A 27,440-nucleotide genomic window follows, 5' to 3' on the forward strand; every position below is an offset into this window, starting at 1 on the left:
AAAAGAAACTACTCAGAAGGACCCACGGGCAGAGAGCACCAAGGCACCCCAGTGACAGGGGCTACCAGATGGTACACTTACATTGGCACCAGCACCACACACACCCGGGCTGGGGGCAGAGTGTCCGCTGGTCACTCACTGCCCTGTCCGACTGGCACACCAGGGGGCTGCCCATACCCTCAGGGCGGGGTGGGTGGGTGGAGGTGCTGTCCGCGGTGCTGAAGGAGGCGCGGCGGCCCACCTCCCCCGACTGAGCCTGCTGCCCAGCTGGAAAGGTGAATTCACAGAAAATTTAGCCAGGACTCCCCCAAGCTACACTGACCACTGGAGACCTCTCCACCACAAAACAAGGTGTGGGAGGCGGTAGAAAGAATCAACAGTTCAGCACCGGGGGCAGTAAGCAGGTGCAGGGGCAAAGCTGAGGGGAGGGGCTGCTGGGCACTCTGGTCTGCGGGTCCTCAAGGTTCCCTGAACTGGCGCCTGCAGTACCTGTGAGCAGGATTCCTAGGCATCTCAGTCGCCATCCCCTCCCTCTTCCCCTCTGTGGGAGGGGGACTGTGGTCCCGCTCTCCCTCAGTCCAGCTTGGCCCTGAGAAGATCAACTATTGGGGACTTCCCATCTTTTACCTTCTGCCTGTCCCTGAGCTGTCTTCCAAAGAGTTTCTGATTCAATACTGGACATTGTGAAATTTCAGAGGTCCAGTCCATACACCCTTGCCAGACACCCCATCACTGGTAGAGCTAGTTTTACTTCAAAACAATTACAATTTTTTCAAATATCGGATTTCTTTATTTTTAAAATGTGCACATTAGAGTTTACTTAAATACAAAATGTTTATTTTTCTTGCAGGTAAGAAATTTCAGTGACATTTCCATGTCAATTAGCTTCTTTTTAATCAAAATCCTTCCATTAAAAATAAATATACATTTAAATTATTCAACTATCATATTTATCAGTCTCAATACTTACAACTTTAGAAAACAGAACTTAACCCTTGCCTTAAGGGAGCGTCCAGCTCTGAGCAGCGACGGGACACAGTGCCGCGGCCACCCTGACCTGCCACCCCTCAACCTGCAATATTATCAGGAACCCTGAACGCCGATGTCGCCCATCACTGGGTTCTGTCAAGTACACAAGACCGCCCACCCACAGCACCATCCCAGTTCCTGCTGTTGAGAAAACATACTTAGGGGAGAAAATGACATTTGGCGCAAACCAAAGGCAGTTTAATTAATGGTTCTGAGCATATTCCTTTGGGCTGTGTGTACATTGGCCCAGTTTTCAAGTTGAAAAGAAACAACAGGTGTCTTCAGTAACCCAGGCACACAGCTCAGCCACTAAGACAAGCCCGTGGCTTTTAAAACACAAAGGCTTCCAGGGATTAAAAAGTGTCCAAAAAAAAAGTGTCCAACAGAAGAAAGCTCTCAGCAAAGAAGTGGAGCGTTCCCTGCCCAGAGGCCTCGGGTCACACCTCCCACTGAAGGGGACCACAAAGCTGAAGGCAGTTGTCCGAGGAGTTGGCCACCCCTCTTCCCCAAACTGTCAGGCGGTCAGGGTGCTCACTAAACACAGGAACTGGAGTGCAGAACAGGCGTGGTGGGAGACACCGTGACACCCACCAAAGTCACACACACATACACACACTCAAAGGGAATGCTCCCTGCCGTGGTTGTTTCTGTTTAGTTTACATTTTCAGAGGCAAATTTACTTCTAAGCTTTTTGGGTTTTAATAATGTGTTAAAACCATTCAACATTAGACAATTAAATCATCAAAGCCTGGGAGCCTGTGGTGAAACAGCTCCAGAAAATGAAGCTTGGCCAAGACCACAGTCTGACCCGCTGCGGGCCACCATCTCTCTCCCACTGACAGCGGGGCTCTCGCAGGGACTTGTATGTGCCGGGGGATGACCGCACAGGATGAGGGTGCCTCCGGAGGCCCCAGAGAGCACCCCCTGCCACGGTGGGGCTCAGCGCTCCGGGTCCGCATGGTAGACAGACTAGGACCCCCTTACAGCCTCGTGTCACCAAGCTGACCAACAAAGACAGCGCCCCCGAAGGGCCCGCCTCCCCTCCACACCCCCGACACTCGGGGCTTCCCTTTCCTGGTCCTGAGCGGCCTCGGCGCCCCAGAGACCACCAGCAGCTGAGAGGCGCAAACGCAGGGAATCACTGAGCCCGGCTCCACGGAGCCGCAGAGGGTGGCGGGCGGCATGGAGCTGCAGAGGGCAGCGGGACCCGGCGGCGGGGGGAGGGTGTGGGCTTTTCTCCCCGACTCCCAGAGCGAGGCCCTGCAGTCAAGGAACTTGAGGTGAAAGCGGGCGCAAAGTCCTGTTCCTGGGGCTTGGACACCCACTTCCGTTTTCAGACCCGGAAGAGTGAAAACAGAGTCTTTTTGCTCTAGGATCTGTAGGGGACACATCTGGGCCACGCAGGCGGGGAGCGGAAGGACCCCTCGAGGGGCCGCCAAGTCCGGAGTGTGGACGATGTCCCTGATCTGAAGAGCACAGCGGCAGCCCCGCTGGAGGCGGTTCCACAGTCTTGCCACGTCCTATACGGACGGATGGTGGTACTTGACTTTCCACCGCTTGGAGCGCACGCGGAAGAAGAAGTACATGACCATGAGGAAGAGGGACGAGGCCACGTAGAGCACCACGCAGAGGCTCATGTCCAGGCTGGAGAAGCCCATGCCCAGGAAGGCTGCAGCCGCCTCAGCGCCCCGGCGGCCCTCGCCCCCCGCCCAGCTCCCGAGCGGCAGGTCCAGGCCCGGCTGCGACCTCTCGGAAAGGCGAGGCCGGGGGGGCAGCAGGCTGGGCGGACGCAGGCTCTCGGCACCGTGGTCTGCGGGGGGCTGCTCCGGGGGAGCCTGGCTGCCCTCCTGCTTCTCGCCCGGGGCCGGGGCGCCTTCGCCGGGGCCCCCCAGGTCCACGGAGTGTGTGTCCACGAGGTTGTCCCTGCCATAGTGCTGCTTCAGGAAGAGCAGCACCTGGCCCTCGTTCCAGGTCCCCAGGCCCTTGATCTCCTCGTGGCAGGCTGGGCAGAGGTCTGGGCTGGGCCACGGCACCTTTGGGAACTTGGGGTCCTCACTCGGATGCCCTGGAGGAGGAGGAGGGCCGTGGTGAAGAGATCTTCCGGCCGCCTGCCCCACACCCTGGGGGCCTCCCCCCCTCCCCCGCCACCCACCACCCTGTCCCTCCCACCCTGCCCTGCACAGCCGCCCACTTCCCTGAAGCACTCGCAGCACAGGAAGTGTCCTCACGTGGGCACCGCCACTCCCCTGGCCAGACCCTGCCCCAAACACCCAGAAGGGGCTGGGCGAGTCCCCGGCTCAGCGCCCTTGACCTTGGCCCATGCTGAGGTGCGGTCCTCCCTTCCCTAAGGTGCCCCATGGGTACAAAGACCTCCAAGAGGACCCTCTCCTACACCTTCACTCTGGCTCACTCGCTCCCTTGTTCAGCACACACGCGGGCAGAGCACGGCCTGGGCCGTCAGCCGTTGTTTGGGGGCGAGACCTGGAGGCAGAGCCGGGCGGCCCCGCACGCACAGCTGCACTTCTGAGCCGCCGGTTCCCTTTCACTCGCAATGTAGTGACGGCCCTGGACCCCGGGGTTCCCACAGGCCCAGAGGGCAGCAAGTGTGGCCCCATGGGCTCCCGGGACTCCCTGACCTGACCGGGCACGCCTTGCCACCCAGTCCTTCTGGACGCACACGTCAAGGAGCCACTTCGTTAGTGGGGTGCTCAGGACAGGCTGCACTGGGCAGCAGCCACAGGGCCATGAGGACCTCACGGCCCAGGTGCTCCCCTTTGGGGTCTGGAAACATACCCCCCGAGACAGAGAGGGGCTGCTAGAGTGTGTTCCACAGAACCACACAGACCTCACCCCCGAGGCGGGACGGAGGGGCTGGGGGACACACGGAGTCACAGAAGCGACCCCATCTCAGGCTGCCCTCACGCAGCACTGCACACAGAGCCCGCTCAGGGTGGCCTGGCTGGGGTCTCGCTGGCAGCTCCAGGGCTGAGCGCTGCCATGACGGGGTCACCACGAGGCCCCTGTGAGGGCGGGGGGCGGGGGGCAGCCGGGGCAGGAGGGCCCTGACGTCCTGGACGTGGAGCCGTCACTACCAGGGCCATGGCAGATGGGCCTCCGCCTACAGCCGTGGGCAAGGCACAACTCCCACGTGACCGGACCCGCAGCCCCTCAGCCCCACGTCCAGAAAAACCAATTTTCTTTAGTGGTTTAGTTGTAATATGTTTTTATAATACAGTGGATTAAATAAAAACCAACCGTTTAGTGGCATTTTCTATTCATCTCTATTAAGACTTATTTCTCGGCGGATTATGTTTAAGCCTAATTTTAATCTGCCAGTGATTTAGGAACAGTTTGAGTTACTTAACTCTGAGAAAATATGTGCGCCCCAGTTTTTCTTCAAACAAAACCACTCTGAGGAGTTTGGTCTAAGATCTGAGGGCAGATTTTAATGACACTAAAATCCCTTGTTGACAATGAACTGTATTCCCAGTCTTCCACCGTTGCGTTTACTGAGGGCCTAGCAGGCTCCCCAGGGCAAGGGCACGTCCACGTCCACACAGCTGGGAGCCCTGCAGCGCGAGAGCGTCTGGGAAGGCCGGGGACGGGAGCTGGGGACAGGAGCTGGGGACGGCTGTGGCCTGCCAGCTGCCGGCAAGGTCACTAGGAGACTGACACCTGATCCGCACAGACGGCCCGGCCGTGGCCCCGCAGGCAGGCAGCCCCCGCCGCCCACATCAGGCCCTGCACAGGCTTGGCCACCCAGTGGCTTCTGCTCACCTGCCAAGCGGCTGTTGACCAGGTTATGCTTCTTCCAAAGCCATAGAATCGCTTGGTCCGGGGTTTTCACGGAATCTATTGATTCTTTAGCCATTTCCTCAAAATGCTCGCCGCATTCCTTACACCCGAAGAAGACATGGACGTACCTCCTGATGGTCTGCAGCACAGCCTGCGGGTCGTCCTCGAGACCTGTGCAGGGACCAAGGCACCCGACGGTGGCCACCAGCACCTCAGGGTCAGCAGAGCTGTCGGGGGAGCCGGGACGAGCGAGTGCCTGACGCGGGCCGCGGGCCAGCCCCCGGGGAGAAACCGGCTCCTTCCCAGGTGTCCATGGCCACCAGACGCTGCTGCGCACCCTCGACACTGCACCAAACGTGCACACCCCATGGGCAGGCGGCTGCCTGTGTCCAGCTGCTGGACCTGCTCCAAGGCCCATGCTGGTCCCCAGGGAACAAGCCAGAGGCCTGGAGTGGCCAGGTCCACCAGGACCCCCAGCCCCAAGACCAGCCCAGAGGCCAGAGTCTACATCCCGTGTGCCATCCCTCCTGCCCTACAAGCAGCCCCAAAGGCTGGGCCAGGGCCGGGGCGGCTACTCATTCGAAATCTCGTTTGTTTTGCTTTGAAATCCTTGCTTGATGCAAGCCCGAGTGTGGACACGGCCTTAGGAAGTGCCTCCAGGCATGACTCCAGCCCCGGTCTTTGTGGCCCGTCTTTCCCGGATGGGTCAGCAGCAGCCGGGCTCCAGGCAGTGGGCCTCCAGGCAGCGGGTCGGTGTAGGCCTGCCCTCATTCAAACAGCCCGAGCCTCTCGGTGTGAGGAAACCCTCTTATCTACCAGCCACACAGACGGCGTTCGCCCATGTGTCAACAGACCCTAATGGGACCCAGTGCCTGCGTAAAGGCCCTGGGGATGGGGGCAGCCCATCTGAAGAAAGCAACCCCCCAACATCAGGGTGCAGCACGCACCGTGCTGAACGGATGAGCCCGAGGAGCCCCGGGGGGTGGCCGCAGGGCGGGACCAGAGTCCTGTCCAGACAACTAATGCGGGGGATTGAGTGTGCACACAAGAGACCCGTGAGATTAAAACAGATTAGACGTCAGCATTAGAAAAAAGGCAGCAAAATAACGGGGGTGGGGAGATGCGGTTACGGAGACTGAATCGTCTTAACAACAGGCCTTCAGGAGCCCTCTCTCCCCACGGCCGGCAGGAGCCGGGGAGCCAGCCTGCCGGGAGAGGCCCCAGGGGGCATCGGCCTGGCAGGTCCTGTGCATCCCTCAGAGAAGGCCCCAAGCAGCACGTGGCCACCGGCTAGCGCCGTGTTCCCGTGGGCAGCGGGGGCGCCCAGCGCGAGGCCACCCGCGCAGGCTGAGGACTCACTGCGGCCGGGCTGCGCTCCCAGCCGTGAGCCCTGGGCCGACATCTGCCGTGCCCGGCGGGTAATCCTCCCCGCCTCGTCCCCACCGAACCTCTGCACACTGGGGCCGCCCTAATCTTTAAAGTGGACAAGAACCATAAACCCTACCTGGGGCGGATTAGAGGCGCGGCAGGCTTTTTAGTCGATGGGGTTTAAGCGTGCAATAAGGAGAGGAAAAACCTTCCAAGACATAATCCGGGTCTCAGTCTGACCCAATTCCCTCGGCGGGAGACAGACTCCTCGGATATTGCTTCCATTTACACCGACTGAGGGGACGGACGCCCGAGGTCTCTCGGGCTGTGCGCCTGTTCCCGGCCGCCCACAGGCCATGGGCAGCAGCCCCGCGGCGTTTTTCCAGAGCGTCCCGGCTGCTGGCTTCCCTCTTGGTCACCACCTCTGTGTCCTCTGCAGAGCGTCCCCCGTCAGCACAAGGTCTGGGCAGCGGAGGCTCCAGGGCCCCAGCCGGCGCCCGCCCGCAGCGCTAAGCCTCTGAGCTCACCTGCTGTTTGGAGCCCCAGGTTCCTCCTGAATGCACCCAACACATTCTTCTGTGTGATTCTCAAGAGAAGCCATGGTTTAAAGCACCTCCCCACCCCCAGCCCCGGGGCGTAGACGTCCAACGCCCCCTGGAAGTGAGGAGGGGCAGGGATGCCCTAAGAGGCCGTAGGCCCCCTTGCTGCGCCCAACAGGTGGGTCATGTCCCTCCACCCCCCCAGCCTGGGCCGGGGGTGTCTGAACCACAGGCCGTGGCGGAAGTGACACCCAGGCCCTGAAGCCCCTCCTTGGCCCCCGGGGGAGCTGCACTGCCCGGGGCCTCCGCTTCCAAGTCTAGAGCACTCAGCTCCCACCTGCTCAGCAGGCCCACAGGTGAGCCTGTCCCAAGAGCTGAGCCCCAGAACCTGGAGCAAAAACCTGGCGCTGGGTTCAAGCCATAGCATTTGGGGTCTGTTGTTACATAGCAAAGGGGAACTCTAAAATAATTTTACAATTTTACTGGAAAGAATATTGACCATGTGGATCCAAGGACTCCACTCTGACTCTACAGATGTCAGTGATGATTAAAGAACGAAACCACAAGATAAGCAGATACCCGCAAGGCTGCCAGGGCCCTGCGTCAACTGTGGCACACACCACACGGTCCAGAGAGGGTCCAGAAGCCCAGCACGGCTTTAGTGACTGAAGGACACAGCGTGGCCCCACTTGCTGCCGCCCTGTCTGTGTCACCCCTGCCCCTCGCGGGCCTGGGAGCTTCCTTCTAATGAACCAACATGGCAGAGGTGACGGACAGGCCCCCAAGGGCTCCGGAACAGCCACTGCCCATGGGCAGGCTGCACGGCAAGGGACCGCCGCCACCCACGCAGGGCGCAAGCCTGGGGAGGGCATCCAGCCCTTCATCGTCCCCCACCAGCCCTCAGAGGAGACCCCAGCCCTGGCTGGTACCCTGCCCTCAGGCTCTGGGGGACCTGAGATGGAAGACCCTGGCCAGGGCACACCTGAGCGCCTGCCCAGAGATGCTGTGTGTACGGAGTCCGCACTGCTCCAGGTGACTTGTTATAAACAAGACACCACATACCTCCCCAAACGGGTCTCACACTCCTTAAAGCCAAAAAAAAAAAAAAAAGAGGCGCCAACACCGAGAGGCATTCCTGGCCAGTGCACTCCCGGCCCTGAGATGCACGGCCCGCGGGTCAGCCAGGCCCCGGCCTCCAGGGCAGATGGATGGGCCACATGTGGGTGCCTCCCGCACTGGGGCAGGGGCTGAGCAGGGCTCCTGAAAAGACGCACGCCTCCGTCCTCCTCGGCACAGACCCGGGCACCCGAGGGCCCATCACCCTCTGCAGGCAGCATGGTGCCCATGCAGGTGACCCGGGGCAGGGCGGCTGCTCACCTGTGCCATCCAGGGCCTTCGGGTGGGTCCCGGCTCCAACAGTCAGAGTGTGGAACAGTTGCCAGAGAGAACACGAGTAGCCCCTCAGCTCCGGTCGGCTTCCTTGACATCCAACCCACTTTATGTGATTAGTGAGAAATATCCCAGAAATCTGGGCAGAGAGGGGTGTGGAGAGAAGGAGAGATACTGAATTGTTAAAATTAACAATAGCTGGTGACTGTTCTGTCTCAACTGCATGGTGGTTACACAGGGAGTATCTGTCTGAAAACTTTATCAACTACGAGTACGGTTAAATCCAGGAACAAACCGGAGAAACAAGTCTCCATTTTACTGAGTTCTCAGAACATGGAGCCGCGGCCAATTGTTTCATCTTTGGGAGAAGGGAAGCTTCCACCTGGGCCGTGATGAACCAGCAAGAGGAAGCATGCAGGACGCCCGCCATTGTTTCAGGTTAGAATTAGTTGTAATGAGATTTACAGAAGACTAATAATGATAATAAAGGAATTCAATTGTCAGACAATTCTCAGTTAGAACAAACAGGATCTTCACTTAACGAGCAGAGAGCTGATGGGCCTGAGCTTGTAACAGTCCATGAGTGTGGGCTGCAAACGGCCCCTCAGGCCCTGCAGGCGACATGCAGGCCTGGCCCCGGGCCGTGCTCCTGCTCTCAGCCACCTTCCGGTCACTCGGCCTGGGGCCCGTGGAGGGGAGGCCAGGCCAGACACTGGCACCTGTCAGGCGGCCAGAGCAGACCCCAGGGAGCCCACACCCTGGGCCTGCAGATGCAGCGGCCAGGCAGCTCAACGGGGCGTCCATGCCGGACATGTTGTCTTTATTTACTCCTTTTTCAGGTGTGAGATATAGATGAGTTTACTAATAATTAAAAAAGAAACCCTAGTGCTACCTCCCTGCGGAAACCCCTCATCGTCTCAGTCAGCTGACCGAGACCCTAGCCTAGGGAGCCATGGGAGGTCGTCATGGAAACCAGGACTGCAGACCAGGAACACGGGGGCGGCGAGGGGCTCCTGGGCAGACTTCCCTCTGCAAGGGGGCCACCTCACCCGCATCTTGTTGTTGACCAGGTCAAGCACGGCATTGTAGGGGATCCTGTCCAGCGGAAGGCTGGCCAGCCACTCCTGCAGCATCTCCAGCAGCTTCCTGACCGGCGGTCGTCCGGGGAAGAGCTGGGCAGGAAGGACCACGCTTAGGGACTGTTCAGGGAGCACGCCCCACGGCAGGCACGGCCTCCAGGGGGCCGAGACCAGGCCTGCCCCGACCTGACCCACCGGCTGCCCGAGAACCAGGTGGGAGTCTCTCCAGAACACAGACGAGGCGGCCTGGGGGCTGCACCTCCCCTTCCTCCAGCCCCACCACTGCCCTCACGCCTGACGACAGGCCCACGGCCACCCAGGACCTCATTTGTCACGCTGCCAAGGGCTCGGGGGGCCTCTCCGAAGTCACTGCCGACTCAGTCAGTCCGCGTGCCTCAGCGTAACTTACACCCATCCGCTGCTCCCCTTACTCCCCGCCATCACCAGCCGCCCCCCACCCCCCACCGGCTCTGCCCGTGGACTGGAGAGGTGTGCACACTCGAGGCTTCCGTGCAAACAAGTGCCACCCGCTGCTCAGCTGCACATGGACACTCAGGCCATGCTGCTGGCACCACGGCGCCAGGGAAGCCTCGAGCAAGGAGCCCACAGCTGTCCTGTGAGGACCTTCGGTCAGAAGCTGCCAATTACACGTGCAAATTAAGGGCTGACGCCACCCTAACGATAGCGTTGGGACCAAAAACTCCACGTCTTCAACTCTGCAAAGTCTGGGTTTTTCCTCCATCAGTTATAGAGCATCAGTATCAATTGACCAGCATTTCAAGTTTAAGTAAACTTCAAACAAGTTGTTAAGAATAAGCTATGCTAATCTTATAGGCCGTGCGTGCCCTCCAGCCTGACACCAGAAAAGACGAGGACAAAGAACTTGTGCGCAGAGCGAGACCCCCGTCTTGACGCGCTAATAGCTGGGCAGTCAGGGGGGCACTTTCTCAAAGGAACGAGAATGGTGCGAGAGCTCTGACCTCTGAGGTCATCTCGACAGTTTCCATTTATTCATTTGCAACACACCATGCAGCTTTCTATTCCCTTAAACATTAGTTCTAGCTCTTTAATTTTTTAAACAATCTTACTAAGTAAACTCTGACCAGCCGAATTGTTGCTTCCGAGTTGCTGTGTCAGCGGGGCTTCCCAGGTGGCGCTACTGCTAAGGAGCCCACCTGCCAAGCAGGGGCGTGCGAGGCGCGAGCCTGATCCCTGGGGGGGAGACCCCCGGAGGAGGGAATGCAGCCCGCTCCAGTATCTTGCCTGGAGAATCCCATGGGCAGAGGGGCCTGGCGGGCTGCGGTTCATGGGGTCGCAGAGCTGGACACGACTGAGCGTGTGTGCATGCACGTGTTGGGGCTGCACACTTGGCTACAGGAATCATTTCAAACTAAGTTTCCTTATCTCTCAGGCAATAATAAACAGTATCTCAGATCTTGTCAGATCATGTCAGAGGCTATACAGAGTGGCCTCTGGAAGCAGATTCCTCCCGAGGCAGTGCAGGATCAAAGGTGACCAACAGGTGGGAGCGACCCAAGGGCCTGGGCTCTCTCTGAGGTCGGAGAGCAGAGGGCCACAGCAGGGCTGCCGGGCCAGCGGAACAGGGTGCAGATTCACCCCAGGGGGCAGGGACACCCGACTGCCTGAACCTCTGCCCACAGACCGTGGGCCCGGACTCTTAGCTCGGGAGCTCCGAGTTCTCAGCAGGAAATGGATGCCGCCCGACAGCTCTTCACTTCTAGACCCGAGCAAGCACAAAGCCACCCCTGCCCCACCTACTACTAACGTTGGGCATGCCAACCTGGCCCACCCCCAGGGCCCACCCAATGCACCGGCCACAGGCGTTTCCTCCCTGTAAGCCTGCCACCCTCCATCTCCACTGACCCCCAGACACACAGGCCTCCTGCCCACTCCCTGCTCCCCGCATGCTCCCTTCTCATCCTGCTGTCTGCCGCCCACTCACAACTGGCCTGGCTTGGCCCCCCCTTAGACCACACTGAGCCCTTTAGACCACCGAGCCCTTTAGAACACACCAAGCCACGCTCCTGCACAATCCCCTCCTCTCTGCTCCACACGCCCCCACCTAGCGCTCGTCTCCAGCACCCTACACAGGGACTCCACCTGGGCAGGACTTTTGTGCCTGCCACGTATGTCCCCAGGCACACCTGGCTCCCTGTGGCCAGGGCCCCCACCCCGGGTCAGACGCCCACACACCTTGGCCAGGACAGTGACGAAGTCCTTGAGCGTCTTCAGCTCGGCACCGGCCAGGGACCTGTGTGCGGCGAGCTCCACTCTCAGGAGGTGGTGCAGCCCTGACTCCAGGTCGGCCGTGTACAGCTTTGACCTGGGAGCGAGCACTGCCAGGTCAGGGGAACCCACCCGTCTCTCTAGAAACCCCCTGTTCCTGAGCCCAACCCCACCGAGGGGGACGCCCCCAGGACACCCCACCAGCAGACAACAGGGAGAATCCCCAAGAGGCCAGCAGGCGGGTGGTGGGCTTCTGAACAAGCCGCCCAGAGGAGCCCTGGGCCTGGACCCCCTCCCACGGCCGCTCCCGCAGCTTCCTGGGGAAGAACACTCGCCTGTCAAAGTCCCTCCAGACCACGGCTTCCGAGCTCTCCTCTCTGCTGGGTCTCCCAGGCAGGGAACCTGGTTTCTTCCTCACTCCCGGCAGTGACCTCAGGTAAGAGGAGAAAAACGACCGGAGGGGCTTCCCACTGCAAGAGGGGGGCAGGCGCAGGCTCAAGCCGGCTCTAGGGCCTGGCCCATCGGGAGGTGTCTCAGGGCAAGAGGGTCAGAGCAGCCCCCCACCCCTCGAGGGTGATGGGGTCCACTCAGACCAGTCATTCTCTGAGCATTTACTGCAGATGTTTGAGGCGGGGGGGGGGGGGGGGGGGGGCGGGCAGAACGGTGACAAAGCCTGGGCCTCAGGGAGCTGGCCCCCAACCTGGGAACATAAGGCAAAGCCAGAACAGCACCAACCTACAGGTGTGAGCAGCACTAGGGTTCACTTCTGTTTGCTGGGGAGGTTAAGATGGCCCAGACAGTTGGTATGAGCACCTGCCAGGATCAGTTTTGTCCAAACCTGTGGTTTTTTACCTCAGACCCTCTGCCTGCAGGCTGCCAGCTCCACTCGGGGCGTCTGGGGCCTGGCAGCGAGGGGCTCCCAAGCGCAGCGGTGCAGCCTGTCTACTGTGGGGCTCCACCCTCCCGAGGCGGCTCAGGGGTCACCCGAAGGGCCCAGAGCCTGTTTTCATTCCCAAAGAGAAGGTGCAGCAGCTATCGCTAAATCCACTGTCTTTTCATTCTGAGGTTACAGAGACACTTGCAATGTAAAACAAGTGTTTTTCCTTGAAATGAGATGGCAGTGTATTCAGGGGTGTATTCAGGGGAGGTCTGCTGAGCTGGATGCCCAGCTCTGCGAGCCCCAGAGACCTCTTTGCTTACCCTGAATTCCATTGTTTTTTAGAAAATACCAGACAGCCAAGGAACCACACGTGCCTGAGGCTCCTGGGTAGGGTGCCCTCGGTGCCCCAGTGAACTTCTTGGGGCGGGGGAGGCCCTGTCCACATGTGGTGACTCACCAAGAGCTCCATGGACGCAGGTGGGGCTGGCCCTGGCCACTGGCTGTGGCGGGGGCCTGGCAGGCAGCTCAGGTTCCAGGAGGCACCCCTCTCTCACCCGTTATGCCCTCCCAGCCTCGACTCAACTCACTTCCTTTCCAGCTGAGCCTGTCTCACAGGGCACGGGCCCCACTGCAGAGGCCAGCAGCATCTTGCTGCTTCTGTGGGTCTCACAAGGTGACCGCCACGTGTGGGGCCAGAGCCGGTCCCCCCGCTTTCTATTCTGGAGACCAGGTGGTGAGTCCCCCCAGACCAGTGAGTGCCCACGCGGTGCGGGAGGGCAGCAGACGCTACTTACATGGTGACTGGTCCGTGTGACCCATTCGGGTAGATCAGGTAGCAGGAGGGAAGGGAGGGCACGCCGAGCTTCTGCAGGAAGGCTGTGTCGGAACCCAGCGCCCGCCTCACCTCGATGCCCTCGTATGGAATCAGGTCCAAGATCACCTGGGCGACAAGATGGCACGTCACCTTCTTGGTGGATGGCGGGGTCCGCAGCAAACGCTATGCTGCTGAGCGTGCCTTCTTACAGAAACTAACAGCCTCTCAGCTCAGCTGCTCCCTAAGGCCGACCGCCACTGACACCCCTGCTGTGTTGCACATTCAGGCCCCCAGGGCTGCAAGGGCAGGAACAGCAGCAGCTGTGCAGACCCTGAGAGGGGTCAGAGCTGTGCTCCCCACACCCCCTCCAAAGCCCACCCCGTCAGACGGGGCTGGTCACCCCCAGGCGAGTGGGGGCCACACCCCAGCCTCCGCTCCACCCACAGGGCCTGCTTTGGGAGGCTGACAGCACCCCCTCCCGGTCAGGCAGCTGAAGGGCACTGGATTTGGCAAAGTTGGGAGTCCAGAATACAGCAGAGAGAGTCTGGACCATAACGCCTACTAGACAGAGGACACCCTCAGGGATGCTGTGTGTCCTGGGGACCACGTCCGCCGTGAGCCCACCTGGCCCCCCAGGGGAGGCGGCGGCACGCGGGAGCTGCTTCTGTCTCCTCTGGGAGGCAGCCCCCCACCCCGTCCCAACTGTCTTCTCTGTAAACGAGTCTTCTCTAGTGAGTCTGCTGAATAACACATGGGCAATTCTGAGAATTAATGAGTGCAGAGCACACGCTCCAGGAGCCGAGGCGGAAGTCGCTACTGGCACGGAGTCTGAGCGCAGCGCCAGCACGAGGGGCGCAGACGGTACCTCGCGTCCAACATACGAGCTGTCATCTTCCAACAGCACAGCCACGTACCGGTCACCTCGCTTGTCGATGAGTGAAAGGACGTCACTGGGCCTTTTAAGAAGACAGAGCCTTTTAGTGCCTTCAAGGCCACTGCACACCAGCGCCCACATCACTCAATGCACATCTCTACTCTACAAAATTAAATTCAACTTGAAACGTGCCGCCTTTTCCACGGAAGCACGCACCTGATGGGGTCCAAGGACGGGCAGGCGGGGGGCCGATTGCCGTCTGTGTGGTTCTGCAGGAAGTTGATCATGGTCCGCCTCACCGTCTGCAGTTCTCGGTCGGGCCCTGTGGGGAGGCCCCCGTCACAGGCGAGTTGGCCCTGCTGAGCGCCCACCCCACCCCAGGGCCCCCAGGGTGCGAGGCACACACGGTGGAGTCACGCACAGACCACCTCACGGCGACCAGTGTGGGAACTGCTGAGCCCCAGCGCCTCCGGTGTGGAGCCAGGCCACAGGCACGTGTTCATCCACAGCCAGCTCAGAGGCAGTCCGAACGACGGACCTCACCTGTGGGCTCCGGGGCAGGGGCGGGGGTCACTCACAAAACTTCACCGGGAGGCCCTTGTGATGCATGCACTTTTCCAAACTTTTGTTTTCAAAAAAGTTTACTTAAAAAAAATTTAACCACTGTATTTGCCAAAAGCAAACACTCTTGCTGAAACTGTGGCTGTTTAACCCTTCCGGGGAAGAAAGGACTGACAGCCTCAAGGCGAACCTGCTAAAGAGGGGGAGGGCAGGCCCGCCCAGGCCCTCGTCGCGCTGTGACGGACGCAGGAGTCTAGGAGAGTAAAAGACGATGTGTGTGTCCTTACCTTTAAAATTTTCTCCAGTTGTAAAGTCCTTTGTAAACGCTTTAAAATACTGAGGGGAAAAAACCAACAAACACAAGTAAGAAGCAGCCTTGCCCGGCGCCTGTGTAAACGTCTAATCTTCAAGCAACAAAACGGCCATTATGTCTGAGAGCTTCAGTCTCATTAGTCCAGGAACTTCACGCTGACTGATGATGAAACCATGCTTCTATGGGCCTCTGTGCAAGGCCGTGTTTCTTCCAGACTCACGAGGGCTGCTCAGTACCAACCAGACCCGGGCACACAGGGGTTCTGCCCCGACAGGGCTGGGACCCCGACAGGACCCCCGCGGCTGGCACTGCCCCCCCAGGCTCGTGGTGCGCCAGCGCACAGGCTCCCGGGAGGAAGACAGGCTCCGCGACAGGGGTCTTCCAGCAGAGGACAAGCATTTTACGAGAACATTAAAAACCTTCTTCACTGAAAGACTCAGTGAAGACAATGGAGAAAGTGACGGCTGGGGTGACGACACCCCCTCTCACAGCTGGATGAAGGGGCGTGATGAAGACACACGGGGCTTGTACACCAGCCCGGAGAACACAGGCGGGACAGCGGGAGATGGGCCAGGACCGAACAGAGGCCACGCCCTGGCCCGCATCAGCACTGCACGCCAGGGCTGGGCCCCAGCCACACCCAGCGCGTGGGGGTCCCAGCAGCGTCCTGTTAGCTGAGGGGGGGGCCCCCGCACACACAGCACAGCGCCCTGTGGGGAAAGCCGAGACACAACAGGCAAACCCAACAGGAACGCGCTGAGGGGACCCAAGCCTGGACCCGCGCTCCAGGGGAGGGCGCCTTGGCGGGTAGGGCCCAGCCAGGGACGGACACACAAGGTCACCAGGTCAGCATGACGGGGAGAAGCAGCTGGCGCTGTGCACACAGGCGCGGGTTCAGGGCTGAGAGGGACGGGGGCCCCCGAGCGTCCCGAGGCCACCTCCAAAGGCACAGCTTCCCTCCTCGGATGCGCTCCAGTGAGGCAAGGGACCACACACACAGGCACGTGCACACGCTCGTGCACGCAAACACACACAGGCACACGCGTGCACACACACACAGAGCTGGGTGCACTGCTCAGGTTCCAGTCGCCCCCTAGCGGGAGAGATGGGGACAGGCTTGTCTGCAGGGCGGCCACGGCTACTGGCACAGCTGGCAGGCACCAGACCCCCAGCCCCGGGCAGGGCACCTGCGGGCCCCGCCTCACTTGGGCACGTGCTCTCAGGGCAGCACTGGCCGCTCCCGCGCCTGCAGGCCTCGCTGGGTGTGAGCAGGCGCGTGCACAGTCCCAGTGTGACCCTGCAATCCAACGGGGTGCAACAAGAGGTGACCCCTGCACACAGAAGCCCCTGAGCTGGGAGACGCCCGCCCCAAGCCCCCGGCCGTGCGAGCGGCGGGCGGAGGCGCGGCGCTCACCCGGAAGGTGGGGTAGAAGTGGATGTCGTAGGCGCGGCACACCTCCTGGTTCTTCTCCTCCGCACAGTCCAGGGCGGCGACGCGGATGGCGGCCGCCCAGTCTGAAAAGCAGGAGCGAGACTGTTAGAGGGGCCCCGTCCTGGCGAGGACTGGGGGAGCTGAGCCCTGGAGACCCCAAGCGCAGCTCACACGAGCGAGGGCAAGGACGGGGGGTCACCTTCAGTCACCAGCTTCAGAGGAAGGGTCTCCCCAACACCCCCAGGTGAGGGTCTCTCTTTGGAAGACCTGCTCCCTTCTCCGGGACAGTAAGAGTCCCAAACCTTCGCTGGCTCCTCGGCCGGCTTGGGGACAGCCTGCCGGGGAAGCAGGGGGGCTGGCGGTCGGGCGCACACAGGGCAGCAGAGCAGTGCCTGAGCAGGACAGGCCCAAGAGGACCGGCCGGGCCGAGCCCCACTCACCGCGTCCTGCGGTCAGGTGACTTCTGAGGGGGAACCTGCAACTGTCCGTCCCTGAGCTGTGGTGAGTTCTGACAGACACCACCAGTCTAAAGCACTCACCTGGCTACAAGTCATGGCAAATGAGTTTTCTCTGAGTGCTGCTTAAGACTAAGACTTCAGAATTACAGTAAAGACAGGCCAGGAAGGAGAGAGGCCAGCCTGAGTACTACACGGACACCAAGGCTTGTGTATATCGGCAACTCACGATTGCTTTTGTTCCACCTAATGTTACACTTATGCTTAAAAATAGGTGCCTTCTTCCTCTGCAACTGTAAAAAGTATTTACTGATATTACCATAAAGCAAAAGATCAAGTGAAAAAAACACAAAACACACAGCTCCATCTTTCACGACCAATGACAGAACAGTGCTCCACTTAAGTGGCCACAGTGAAGCCGGCTCATCCTGAAGGCGTTTGAAAGGATGGAAGAAATCACAGAGCCCTCCTGAACCACAGGTCACGTCTTTCTGGAATCTCAAATTACAAGGAACTAAGGAACAACAGTCAACACTCTCGTCCCATCAGTGAGGCCGGAGCGCAGACGCGGGCAGGACACACGGCTGTGGGTCGCCGCGCCCCACCCAGCGGCCGACTGTGAGCAGGGAGCCCTGTCCTCTCCACTCAGCGCCTGTCCATCCCGCCAGAGCGTCTCACTTCTGCAACCTCCTCCCCGGCTCACAAACACAGGGAATCAAGGCTTACTGAGAATTTCCATGACAAGCTTTTGCTCCATCTTAAAAAAAAAAAAAAAAGACTGCTCCAGGACCAGAGAGAGAGGAGACGGAACACGGCTCCAGGAGCTGACACCACGCACCCGCGGAGCTGGGCCCAGACAGAGAGAGACAGGGAAGACGCTCAGAGCCGCTCACGACGGTGCCTCTCTCATGTGGGACTTGGCCCCACATTCTTGCTTTTCTTAATAAGCACGCGCTACTTATGAAATGTAGAAAAGTGGAAGCTCAGGGTGCTTGTGGGGAGCATGTGCTCCACGTCTGTGCACCATGGGACCCGTGTCCTGCTCTGTTTGTACCTCCCTGGACTCCGGGGGCAGAAGGCCACAAACAGCGCCCAGCAGGGCTGCCAGGGAGAGGAGGCCCCAGGCCCGGGCGCAGCCCTCCTGACTCCAGAGGGCGCTGGCTTCACCCGGGCCCTGGTTCAACAGCTCCTGACTGTGAAGGAGCACCGCAGGCTCCAGGGGCTCACCCCACCGTCCCGGGCTCGGCCTGCAGGCCTGCATGGGGGCGGCCACGACCTCCAAACCGCCCCCGGGGGCCTGGCCCCCACCCCAGCCCCCCAGCCAGAGTCCCCCCACGACGCGCGCCGCTCTAGCACAGGACAGACCCCTCGGGCGGACACTCTACTGGCCTGGGCTCAGCCACCTTCCTCTTCAGGGTCACGAGGCCACCCCAGCCAGGTGCCCCTCCTGAAAAGCAACTGACCCCCAGGCCCAGCCCTCCTCTCGGGGTGAGGAGGGGAGGAACAGCCTGGCTCCGGGAACCGCTGGGTCCTGGCCACAGATGCCCTGGGCAGAGCAGCAGAAATGGGCGACACTTGGTACCAGCTTTGCTTTTCCAGCCTCCCAAACTCCTTCAAGTATCCCAGGCACCCAGTAGGTGGGCCCCGCCCTTAAAAATAGGGTACACCTGCCAGTGGCTTTGAAAAGAAAGGCCTTGGCTTTCCCCAGGTTTTTAACCACCTGCTTATTCCCAGGGTAACAGTGAAAAGTTGAGGTGTTCCCTGAAATAGCAGCAGGGCCCCAGCATCAGTCTAACTGCGCTGAAACGCTCTGTGTTTAAGAAAAACTTACGCTGGACTGATCTTTCCTGGGACATCTCTAGTAAATGAAACACTTTGTAAATTTACAAGCGTGAGGGTTCCCTGCACCGAGTCCTTCCTAAGTCAGCATCAGGGTGTAATTTTCAAAAAGCCAAGAGCATGACTCATCACTGCAGAAGGAAGAGTCACACACGCCTTCGACCTGCTTACTGACGGACCCGGCTGAGGTGAGAGAGGACCGAGCCCACGGCCAGCAGGACCAGCCCTCCAGGACAGAGCTGGCTGATGCTGGAAGGCAAGAAGCCCTCAGGCTCCCCTTCCTGCTGCACAGAAGCGCTCTGCGTTGCTCCCCAGTGAGGTCTGTGAGCTCACTGCAGCCTGGGTCTGAGCCCTTAACTAATGGTCATGAAGCGAAAGTCAAACACAGGCACAGCCCTGAGGACTCAGCTTGGGGAGCCTGGGGAGCAGGCCCGTGTGGTACTGAGAGGACACAAGCCCCACCTCGGCTCAAGTTTCAAATGTGTCCTAACAGGGGGACGAGAAGAAAACGAGCCCCCGGGCGGTGACCGGCCAGGGGCAGTTACGGCAGTGCCCTGGAAGGCAGCGCGACTGTGAGGCGAGGGCCAGGCTGCCGCGTCCCCGGAGCCCAGACGGCTCGGGGTCAGTCTGGCCCGGTCATCGGCCCCAGGGCGCAAGCCAGCCAGAAGGCCGTCCCTCCTGCTCACAAGCTGACACCAGCTTCTGAACGGCCCACGGCCCTGGAAAGCCAGCGCCCCCACACCCCTCAGAGCCCATCCGCCCCACCGAAGCGAGACGGGGTGCTTCCCCTCCCCACAAGCACCCCCACTGGCCAGCGAGTCTCTGGGCCTCAGTCCTGCAGGGAGCAGCCGGGGACAGTCCACGGAGAGACCAGGCCGAGGGGCCTCTGCTGGAAGCCGCTCCTGCAGCTCACGTGGCCGTCGGGGCTGGGCCCTCTGGACACGGCACCTGCTGGCCCTCCACGCGGCGGGCCGCTCGCCCAGTGGCCCTGCCGGGCGCCAACCCCAGCGTCCCGCTCAGCTTCCTAGGACCTGCCCCCACGTCCAGCTGTTCACACTGCTGGCACTCCTGCGCCTTGTCCGTCCTCCCCTCTGAAGGACAGGGTCCACATGGACAGGGAACACACGCAGAGAGTGTTCCGAGACGCACACAGGTCGCCGCAAGCCGGTGGGGACAGGACAGCTCCTGCTGGCCCAAGGACTCTGGGGTCCGCACGTGTGCACCCCATCGAGGCGGCGGCCCGGGGCAGGGCCCGGTGCCCGGCCTGCTGATGCCTCACGTGGCCCTTGACCACCTTTGAAAGAGGCCGCCTGCGCGGTGCGGGAAGGAGGCAGATGAGGGAGATTTTGGTGACAGGGGCACCAACAGCCACCACAGGCATCCCGGCAGATGGGCGGCTTTCATAGCAGCACAAAAGGGAGCTGGTCTGTTTTACCAGGGAGAATGCAAACCGTTTCAAAGGCTGAGCTTCAGGGTCTGCGCTCATTCAGCTGGTGCCCTCCCCTCCTCCTGCCTCTCCCACCTGTTGGGACTCCACACACAAAGGAGGGACGCGCCCTCGACTGAATGAAACCGCCTGCTTTCAGGACGAGGCCGCACCAGCCGCCCCCAGCCGCCAGCCGGCGCGGGGCCTCCGCGGGGAGCAGCGCGGAGCCCCGGGCGCTCCTCACTTCCGCTCACAAGCCCATCTATTTTTAGGATCAGGGACTTAAAAAAAATACCCGTAAAATAACCAAGCATGTCTACACAGCGAATTGCAATTTACCTCAGGTTTCCTTGTCCAGTAACTGTATTATTTATCCTCACAGGATTAAACTTCCCACCATTACTCGGCAAGTTCTAACAGAACGTCTATACAAGTCACACTTACGGTAAAGCATCCATCACTTGAAGAAAACGGTCACAGTTCAGATTAATTAAGCCCTCGGGTTTCCGAGAACCCCGCCCCTGCGTCCTCGCGGCCCGGGGTCCTCTCGCCCTCGGGAGGGCGGGCCGTCGGGTGAGGCCGCCCGCTCCCACGCTGCGCCGCTGGAGGGCGCTCTGGCCCCGTGAGGCCCTCCAGGCCGAGCAGAGGGCCTTTCAGGCAAGCTCCAAGTTCAGGACGCACAGGCCTGGGCAGAGAGGAAGCCTCGTGCTAAGGAGCGCGCCTTCTCCACCAGCCCCCAGAGCAGCCTGGAGTCGCGCTCTGCCTCAGCCTCCGGGGGCAGAGGGCCGCGACTGTCTCAGGGCTGCTCATCCCTGTGCTTGCACGCAGGTGTGTTTGCACGCAGGTGTGCTTAAGCTAGCACTGTCTGTGGTCCCGCAGGCCTTGCGGCATGCGCACTGTGAACAGCACCTGTGGGAGTGCCGGCCGGCTCTGTGGGCTGGGGCCAGGGCGCGCAGCACAGGCCGCGGGCGGGAACCGCTCTGAGATCAGGGTCCCCCGGCTGCCCGTGAAGCCAGCGACATTCGCCAGCAGGGCTCCTCTGCTCAGTGTCCCAAGGGGCACGCGGCGGCGCCGTCCCTCTGGGTCCGGCTGCAGTGAAGCCTGGGTCTCACAGACAAATCTCAGTGCGGGGGAGCCCCTGTGGGGGGACGTGCCCCTGCCCACCTGCCTCTCCAGGATCCACGTGGGGTCCTGCTCCATCAGCACACCACCCCTTCAGCCCCCCGGCTTCTCCCAGAGGACAGGGAGTGGCTGTGGGGACCATCAGCTGGTCTAGTTCACGTGCATGAAGCCTGCAGCCATGCGAACAAGGAGACTAGCTGGCGACTGAGGTGGGTGGAAGGCAAGCGGGGGCCTGGCCAGCCCTGGACGCACCAGGCTCGCGCAGCAGGGCCCTGGCACGTGTGGCCTGCCACTCGACGGTGTGGCCACATGGGTGTTGTGCGGTGGTGCTGCCTGCCAGGTCCTGCTTTCGTCTGAGTCTCTCATCAAGAATTCTGGGGGCGGGCTTCTCTGGTGCCTCAGTGGTAAAGAATGTGCCTGCCTGGAGACACGGGTTTGACCCCTGATCCAGGAAGATCTCACAGGCCGTGGAGCAACTCAGCCTGTGCACAACTACCGAGCCTGCGCTCGAAAGCCAGTGCTCTGCAACGAGAGAAGCCGCTGCAGTCAGGAGCCCGAGCACTGCAACCAGAGAGAAGCCTGCGCAGCAACAAGGACGCAGGGTAGCCAGAAATAAACAAAATTACATTAAAAAAAGAATGATCTTGTATTAAAAAAAACCATTCTGGGGCCAATGACAGAACACCTCCCCCTGTGCCCCGCAAGACGGAGCGGAGGAGACACAGGCTGGACAGACGCCCAGGACCCGGCAGCCCCGACGGGCACTTCGGGCCTTGAGGAAGTCTCCGTGGCTGTCTTGGAGGTGTCTCCAGGTGGCAGCTGCCCACCCCCACCAGGTGTCTCAGTTCTCACCTCAAAAGGAGGTGGCGCAGAGACTGCGCTAACATTACAGCTCCGGGCAAGAGGATTTTCAGGGGCACAGCAGGGTTTGTTTTGTGAAGTACTTAGAAGTGACAGGCCTAAGCCAGATCTACACAAACGCTGGAAGGACGTTTGGCTGCACCCACAGTACCTCTTTTGTTTGTTAAGCCACCTTCATAGAAGGAAAAACAATTATTTTCAAAATCTTAAAAACGTCAGCAAAGAGCTCAAGTTCAATCCAAATCTTTTAGGAAAACAAAGGTGCCCAGATGCTGTGTACAGAGAGGCCCCGCCAAGGGGAGGAGCCCAGGCCCCCTGCAGACCCCTGCCCACTCTGAGCAAGTGGAGGAAGCCACTCAGGAGGCACTGGGGTGGGGGTGGGGGGGTCGGGGGGCAGCAGGCACTCCTCCAGCTCAGTGACCAGCCCCAGCCAGCAACCTCAAGTCAGGGAGCCGGGGCTGTACTGTAACCAGCCACTTTCTAGAAGCCACGCTGCTGTCGAGAGTGGCAGTGGAGGGTAGACTAGCTGAGTGGGCTGGACAGGGCATTTCAAGAGGGGAGGGAAGAGGCATCTGACGGGTCCAGGCCAAGGTCTGCGTGCCCCAGGGGCTCACTGAACCCCCTGTTCACAAAAGACTGACTGGGCCTGAAGCCGTGAGAGTGGGAGCAATGACTGCGCTCAGACTGGACCGTGTGGGCACTGGGCACCCCCACCCCTGCAGGAGGGCCCCTGGCAGAAGCAAGGCGCTGGGCGGAGGGGCTGCACTCGCCTCCTCAGCGAGGGTGTGGGCAGTTCTCAACACGCTCCTCAGGGACTTCACAGAGACGAGGCACGGGAAGGACCCTGGGTTAGTCAGGTGGGAGCCCAGGATCCAAGAAGCAGGTTCCTCTAGCAGAGCGTTCTCATGTGCAGACAGCCACGGCGGTGGGGGGGTGGGGTCCCTGCACCCCCTCGAGCCTCAGGCCCTCTCCTGCAGGTGCCTGGCGTGGTCAGTGGCCCCAAGACAGGGATCCTCCACCTCTGGGGCTTACGCTGACAGAAGGCCAGGCCTCACGCCCAGAGCTTCTGCTTCCGCCTGCCCGGCCTGGGCCCACAAGGTCTCCAGGTTAGCTCTCTCTGGGGACCTGACGTGGACATTGCCCAGTGCCCAGGCTCTGCCTCCAGTCAGAGCTCGTGCTCAGGGAGCCCCCGGCAGTCCAGCTCTCAGGACCCCCGTCCTCCCCCCGTCTTTGGAGCCACAGCTGTTTTTCACTCTCAGTCACATCTCCTTTTGTCTCAGGCCTGCTCTTCCTGCCTTCACTTGCAGAACGCCCAACTTGGCGTGCGTGCTAAGTTGCTCCAGTTGTGTCTGACTGTGCAACCCTAGGGACCATAGCCCTCCAGGCTCCTCTGTCCATGGGATTCTCCAGGTAAGAATACTGGACTGGGCTGTCATGCCCTCTTCCGGGGGATCTTCCCCACCCAGGGACTGAGCCCGTGTCCCTGACGCCCCTGCGCTGGCAGGCAGGCTCTTTACCACAAGTGCCACCTGGGAAACCCCAACTCTCTTAGGATAATCTTCTTTAGCCAACAGTTAGGCTAATCACACCACTAGGTGATGGATTTTACTACCAGATTGGCCAAAAAGTGCGTCTGGGAACATACAGAGAAACCTGAATTAACTTTTTCAGCAACCACTAGTTTTCCGTTTCAAAAATAACTTCCCTTCTGAGTTGCAGGGACAATGTCCAAGGCTCCTTACATGCTGGTTGAACCACGCAATGGTTTGCAATATTCAAATCCTATTTACAACTTTTGTATTTCACACAGTAAGCTGAAAAAAATCAAAATATGCACAAAACAAGTGATGACAACGTCTTGCCAGAGCAACGAGCATTAAAATTTACGTATCTGTGTTTCTGCCTCCCAATAACAAAAGAAAACTGACAAGTCCTCTTACTATTAAAAGTACTTGTTTGATGACACAGCAAAGGCTTAAAGGACACCTATTATGGAGCAGACCGTCCATTTCATGAAGTCTCTGACTTCAGTTCTGACCAGCGGCGAAGGCTCAAGAAAACACTAGATGAAAGAACAGACGCTTTACAATCAAGAAGTCCCAATACCTTGAGGCAAGAGAAGCCGCTAAAGATAATCACAATCACATACAAAAGCCTGATTTAGACTTTTTTTTTTTAAGTTTCCTTACGAATCTGTCTAGATATGAGAAAATCCCAACAGGGTTGGCTGTAAAACTGCAGTTCAGGAAGAGAGCCCATTTGTTACTCTCTCGCCCTCTGAAATATATAATTAGAGGTCAGCTCAGCCTCAGCAAAGTCCTGCCAAACCCTGCTCTTGTTGGGGACAGGCCCCCACTTCAGAGCAATTCGTGTTCTCTTCTGAAGCACTGCCAGCTTGTAGGAAGGCTGCTGCAAAACCCTTAAACGGCTACAACTGTGCAATGTACAGCACGCCAGGAACTTAGTGGCTGATTAGCAATTCACACCGTGATGAGAAAGTGCCAAGCGTCAATAAAGTGTGGGAACGTGACCAGAAGTTTGGTGGGTGTCCAAGGCTGCGTGACCACGCACAAGGAACCAACCAATGAAATGCGGAAAGGTCTTTTTCTGCTTCCACAGAGAAGTCTCCAGCACAGCTGAACCTCTTTGAGTAGCCACCATATATGCTCAGCTCTCCAAACCAAAGGAGAATGAAGAACGACCTACAGGGAAAGCAGCCCGGGACAGGAACGGGAGCCTCAAAGAACCGGGATTCCAGGCAGCCGGGTGGAGTTACTGAGGACGAGATGAACGTCAGGACACAGCTAGGATAAAGACCTGGGGCGGAGGTAGTTACTGAAGCTTTCAGAGACTCAACAAGAGGGTCTGGAGGGCTGGGACAAACGAGGAAGGCATCTGTGTCCACAGCTGAGTGAGGGCGGTGGCGGGAGAGGGGTTCCTGTCATCCTGACTTGACAGCCGACTTCCCAGATCTCCATTGGGGCGGGGGGGGGGGGCGTCATACGAGGGATGAACCCGGGGTGCAGGCCAGCGGCCGCCGAGGCGGAGTGCCTCCAGAGGGCCAGGGGATAGGGACCTGAGGAGAGAATCCGGGGGTCGGAGGCGGCAGGCCAGAGACCGGGGTCGGGCCCCCACGCCAGGCGCGCCTCACCTCTCACGTCTGCGGCCAGGGCCCGCCAGGTGGGCGCGTAGCCGATGCAGTGGCCGCACCACGAGGAGTAGAACTGCACGAGCCACGCGGCCGAGCTGTTGGCGGTGGCCCCGCGCACGCTGCCGCTGTCCAGCACCCACACGGCGTCCTCGCCCGCGCGGTACAGCCGCGCCGCGCCGCCCGCGCCCGGCCCCGCCGCCGCCGCCAGCAGCACGAGCAGCGGGGGCAGCCTCGCGGGCCGCTTCGGGGGCGGGCGCCGGGTTCGGGCGGCCGCCGCCGCCGCCGCCGCCGGGGCTCCCGGGCTGCGCGCTGCCGACGCCGCCGTCCCGGCCGCCGCCATGTTGGGAGTGCCGCGCCGCGCCTGACCTTTCACCCTGGCAACCGCCGTCACGAGCGCCGCGCGCGCCGGGCCCCGCCTCCAGCGCCCCGCCCCGCCCCCATCCCCGGCGGCCGGGCCCCGCCCCCGCGCGTCTCGGCCCCGCCTTCCAGGCGCCCCTCGGCCTCGGACCCCAAGCTCCAGGCTCTGCCCCGCCCCGCCATGACCACGCCCTCTTTCCCCGCCCATCGAGGCCAGGCTCCGCCCATTCACGTCCCCGCCCCCACCCTCAAGGGCTGCTCAGACACCTCTCAAACCGCCCTTCGCCCCACCCCGTTCCGGGTTAGGGTCGCCAGATTTAGCAAATGAAGGTACAGGAAGCACCGTTAAATGTGAATTTCGGATAAGCAGCGAGGTGTTTTAAGTCTAAATGGAATGCAAATTTAATGAGACTCATTTAGACTAAAAACGCTTCGCTGTTCAACTGAAATTCACATTTTACTGGGCTTCCTGTGTTATATCTGGCAACCCTACCTGGGGCTTCGGAGGATCTGCAACCCTGACCTTGTTTTTTTTAATCTGAGATTTTTGACTCTTGGAAAACTTGCAAAACTTACCGCACAAACCCCGTGGATGTGTTACAGAGCTAAACTTGAGAACCTTCACGACTGATTGCCCTGCAAACCTAGGAAAGAAAGCGTCCTATGATTTGTTTGCTTAATTTAACGCGAGACCTGTTTTTTCTATTGCTATTCCTAATTGTTTTGTGCATATCAGATTTTCTCTGAACTGTGTGACCGAAAACAGAAAAGAAAGGAAGTGGACCACAGAACGGACATGAGTCAGCATCCGTCCTCTGTGGGCCTGGAAGTTCAGATTCCCATGTTCCAGGCCACCTCGCTATCACAGGGGATCAACAGTTAAATACGTAAATGATACGATTTGAACACAAACTACTTGATAGCCATGCAGTCATCCCTCTGCTCTTTGCATTGTGGGATGCTGTGTAAGATTTTGTCTGAAAAGGGTTTTGTTGTTTATGTTTCGAAGGTTAGAAAACCCTGGTTAAGGGGATCCAAACTAGAGCCCCCTGGTGCAGGCACGTGTGCCCCCTCCCCATTCATTCTGCGCTAACACTTGCTGGGCTTCTGCTACACACCAAGCCCTGGACACAAAGCCAAGCCCAAGTGTCACTTGGCCGGGAGAAAGACCCAAAACAAACAAGCCTGTGAGATGGAGATAAGTGCTATAAAGAGCAGTCGAGTAGGGTGGGGCTGCTGTATACAGGGGGTCAGGAAGTCCTCCCAGAGAGGGAGACTGCTGATGAGAGGTAAGAAGAGAGGTAAGCAGCCCAGGCAGAGGACTGCATGTGCAAAGGCCCTGAGGCAGAAGGGGCGCGTGTGCTGGAAGGACAGCAAGTGGAGCGGGGCGTGGAGCTGGAGAAGCAGCTGAGAGCAGGACCCCACAAGGGCTCCCTAGAGGAGGGCCCTGGCCCCGAGTGCGAAGGTGGTCGAGGGAGGGTTTTGAGCAGGGTCGTGTGGTCTGCCTTTCTGACCGCCGGCTAGAAGGGGCGGGAGGGGGAGCCCCCGAGAGGCTGTTGCAGCCCTCCAAGAGATGGCGGGGCTCCCCCGAGAGGTGGGCAGCAGTGCTGGTGAGAAGGGTGGGACTTTGCTTATGTGTAAAGGTGGGACAGGCGTGTGACAGACAGGTCACATCAGCTGCAGGGCTTGTGCAGCCGCCCTTGGCTGAGATGAGAGGCTGCAGGGGAGGCGCTGGGAGGGCAATGCAGGGCTAAGAGTGGAGGCCAAGGTGCACCTGGACCTGCTGAGTTCCGCAGATCTTGGCACCATCTGCAGCTGGCACCAGGCCACTGGTTGGCTGTGTGAGTATGGGGCTCAGACGGTAAGTGAGGACTGGAGAAGGCTGGCCACATGCTGAGCCCCGGGCCTC

At 59.9% G+C, this 27,440-nt stretch overlaps 1 protein-coding gene across 1 annotated transcript; it reads right to left on the reverse strand.

The window, feature by feature from the left end:
- Positions 1-767: 767 nt before the first annotated feature.
- QSOX2 (quiescin sulfhydryl oxidase 2) lies at positions 768-25,514 on the reverse strand. The gene is made up of 12 exons (XM_055541527.1): positions 25,175-25,514; positions 16,303-16,403; positions 14,863-14,911; positions 14,231-14,336; positions 14,006-14,096; positions 13,121-13,266; positions 11,782-11,916; positions 11,414-11,543; positions 9,170-9,292; positions 8,109-8,259; positions 4,807-4,995; positions 768-3,094 (listed from the first exon to the last, which is right to left on the reverse strand). Exons 1-12 carry the CDS (start codon positions 25,512-25,514, stop codon positions 2,550-2,552), a joined length of 2,106 nt encoding a protein of 701 aa, XP_055397502.1. The 3' UTR covers positions 768-2,549.
- Between the last annotated feature and the right edge of the window lie 1,926 nt (positions 25,515-27,440).

Source organism: Bubalus kerabau, chromosome 11 (genome assembly GCF_029407905.1).
Source record: "Bubalus kerabau isolate K-KA32 ecotype Philippines breed swamp buffalo chromosome 11, PCC_UOA_SB_1v2, whole genome shotgun sequence".
NCBI classification, from domain to species: domain Eukaryota; kingdom Metazoa; phylum Chordata; class Mammalia; order Artiodactyla; family Bovidae; genus Bubalus; species Bubalus kerabau.

What these genes read in the sequence shown, in the direction of transcription:
- QSOX2 (XM_055541527.1), bottom strand. Translation starts at nt 25,514, where the DNA reads ATGGCGGCGGCCGGGACGGCGGCGTCGGCAGCGCGCAGCCCGGGAGCC. An exon ending in TCACACGGACCAGTCACCAT is followed by an intron (nt 11,917 to 13,120) that starts GTAAGTAGCGTC and finishes CCCCTCTTGCAG; the next exon opens with TGGGAAGCCCCTCCGGTCGT. An exon ending in GTCTGGAGGGACTTTGACAG is followed by an intron (nt 11,544 to 11,781) that starts GCGAGTGTTCTT and finishes GCTCGCTCCCAG; the next exon opens with GTCAAAGCTGTACACGGCCG.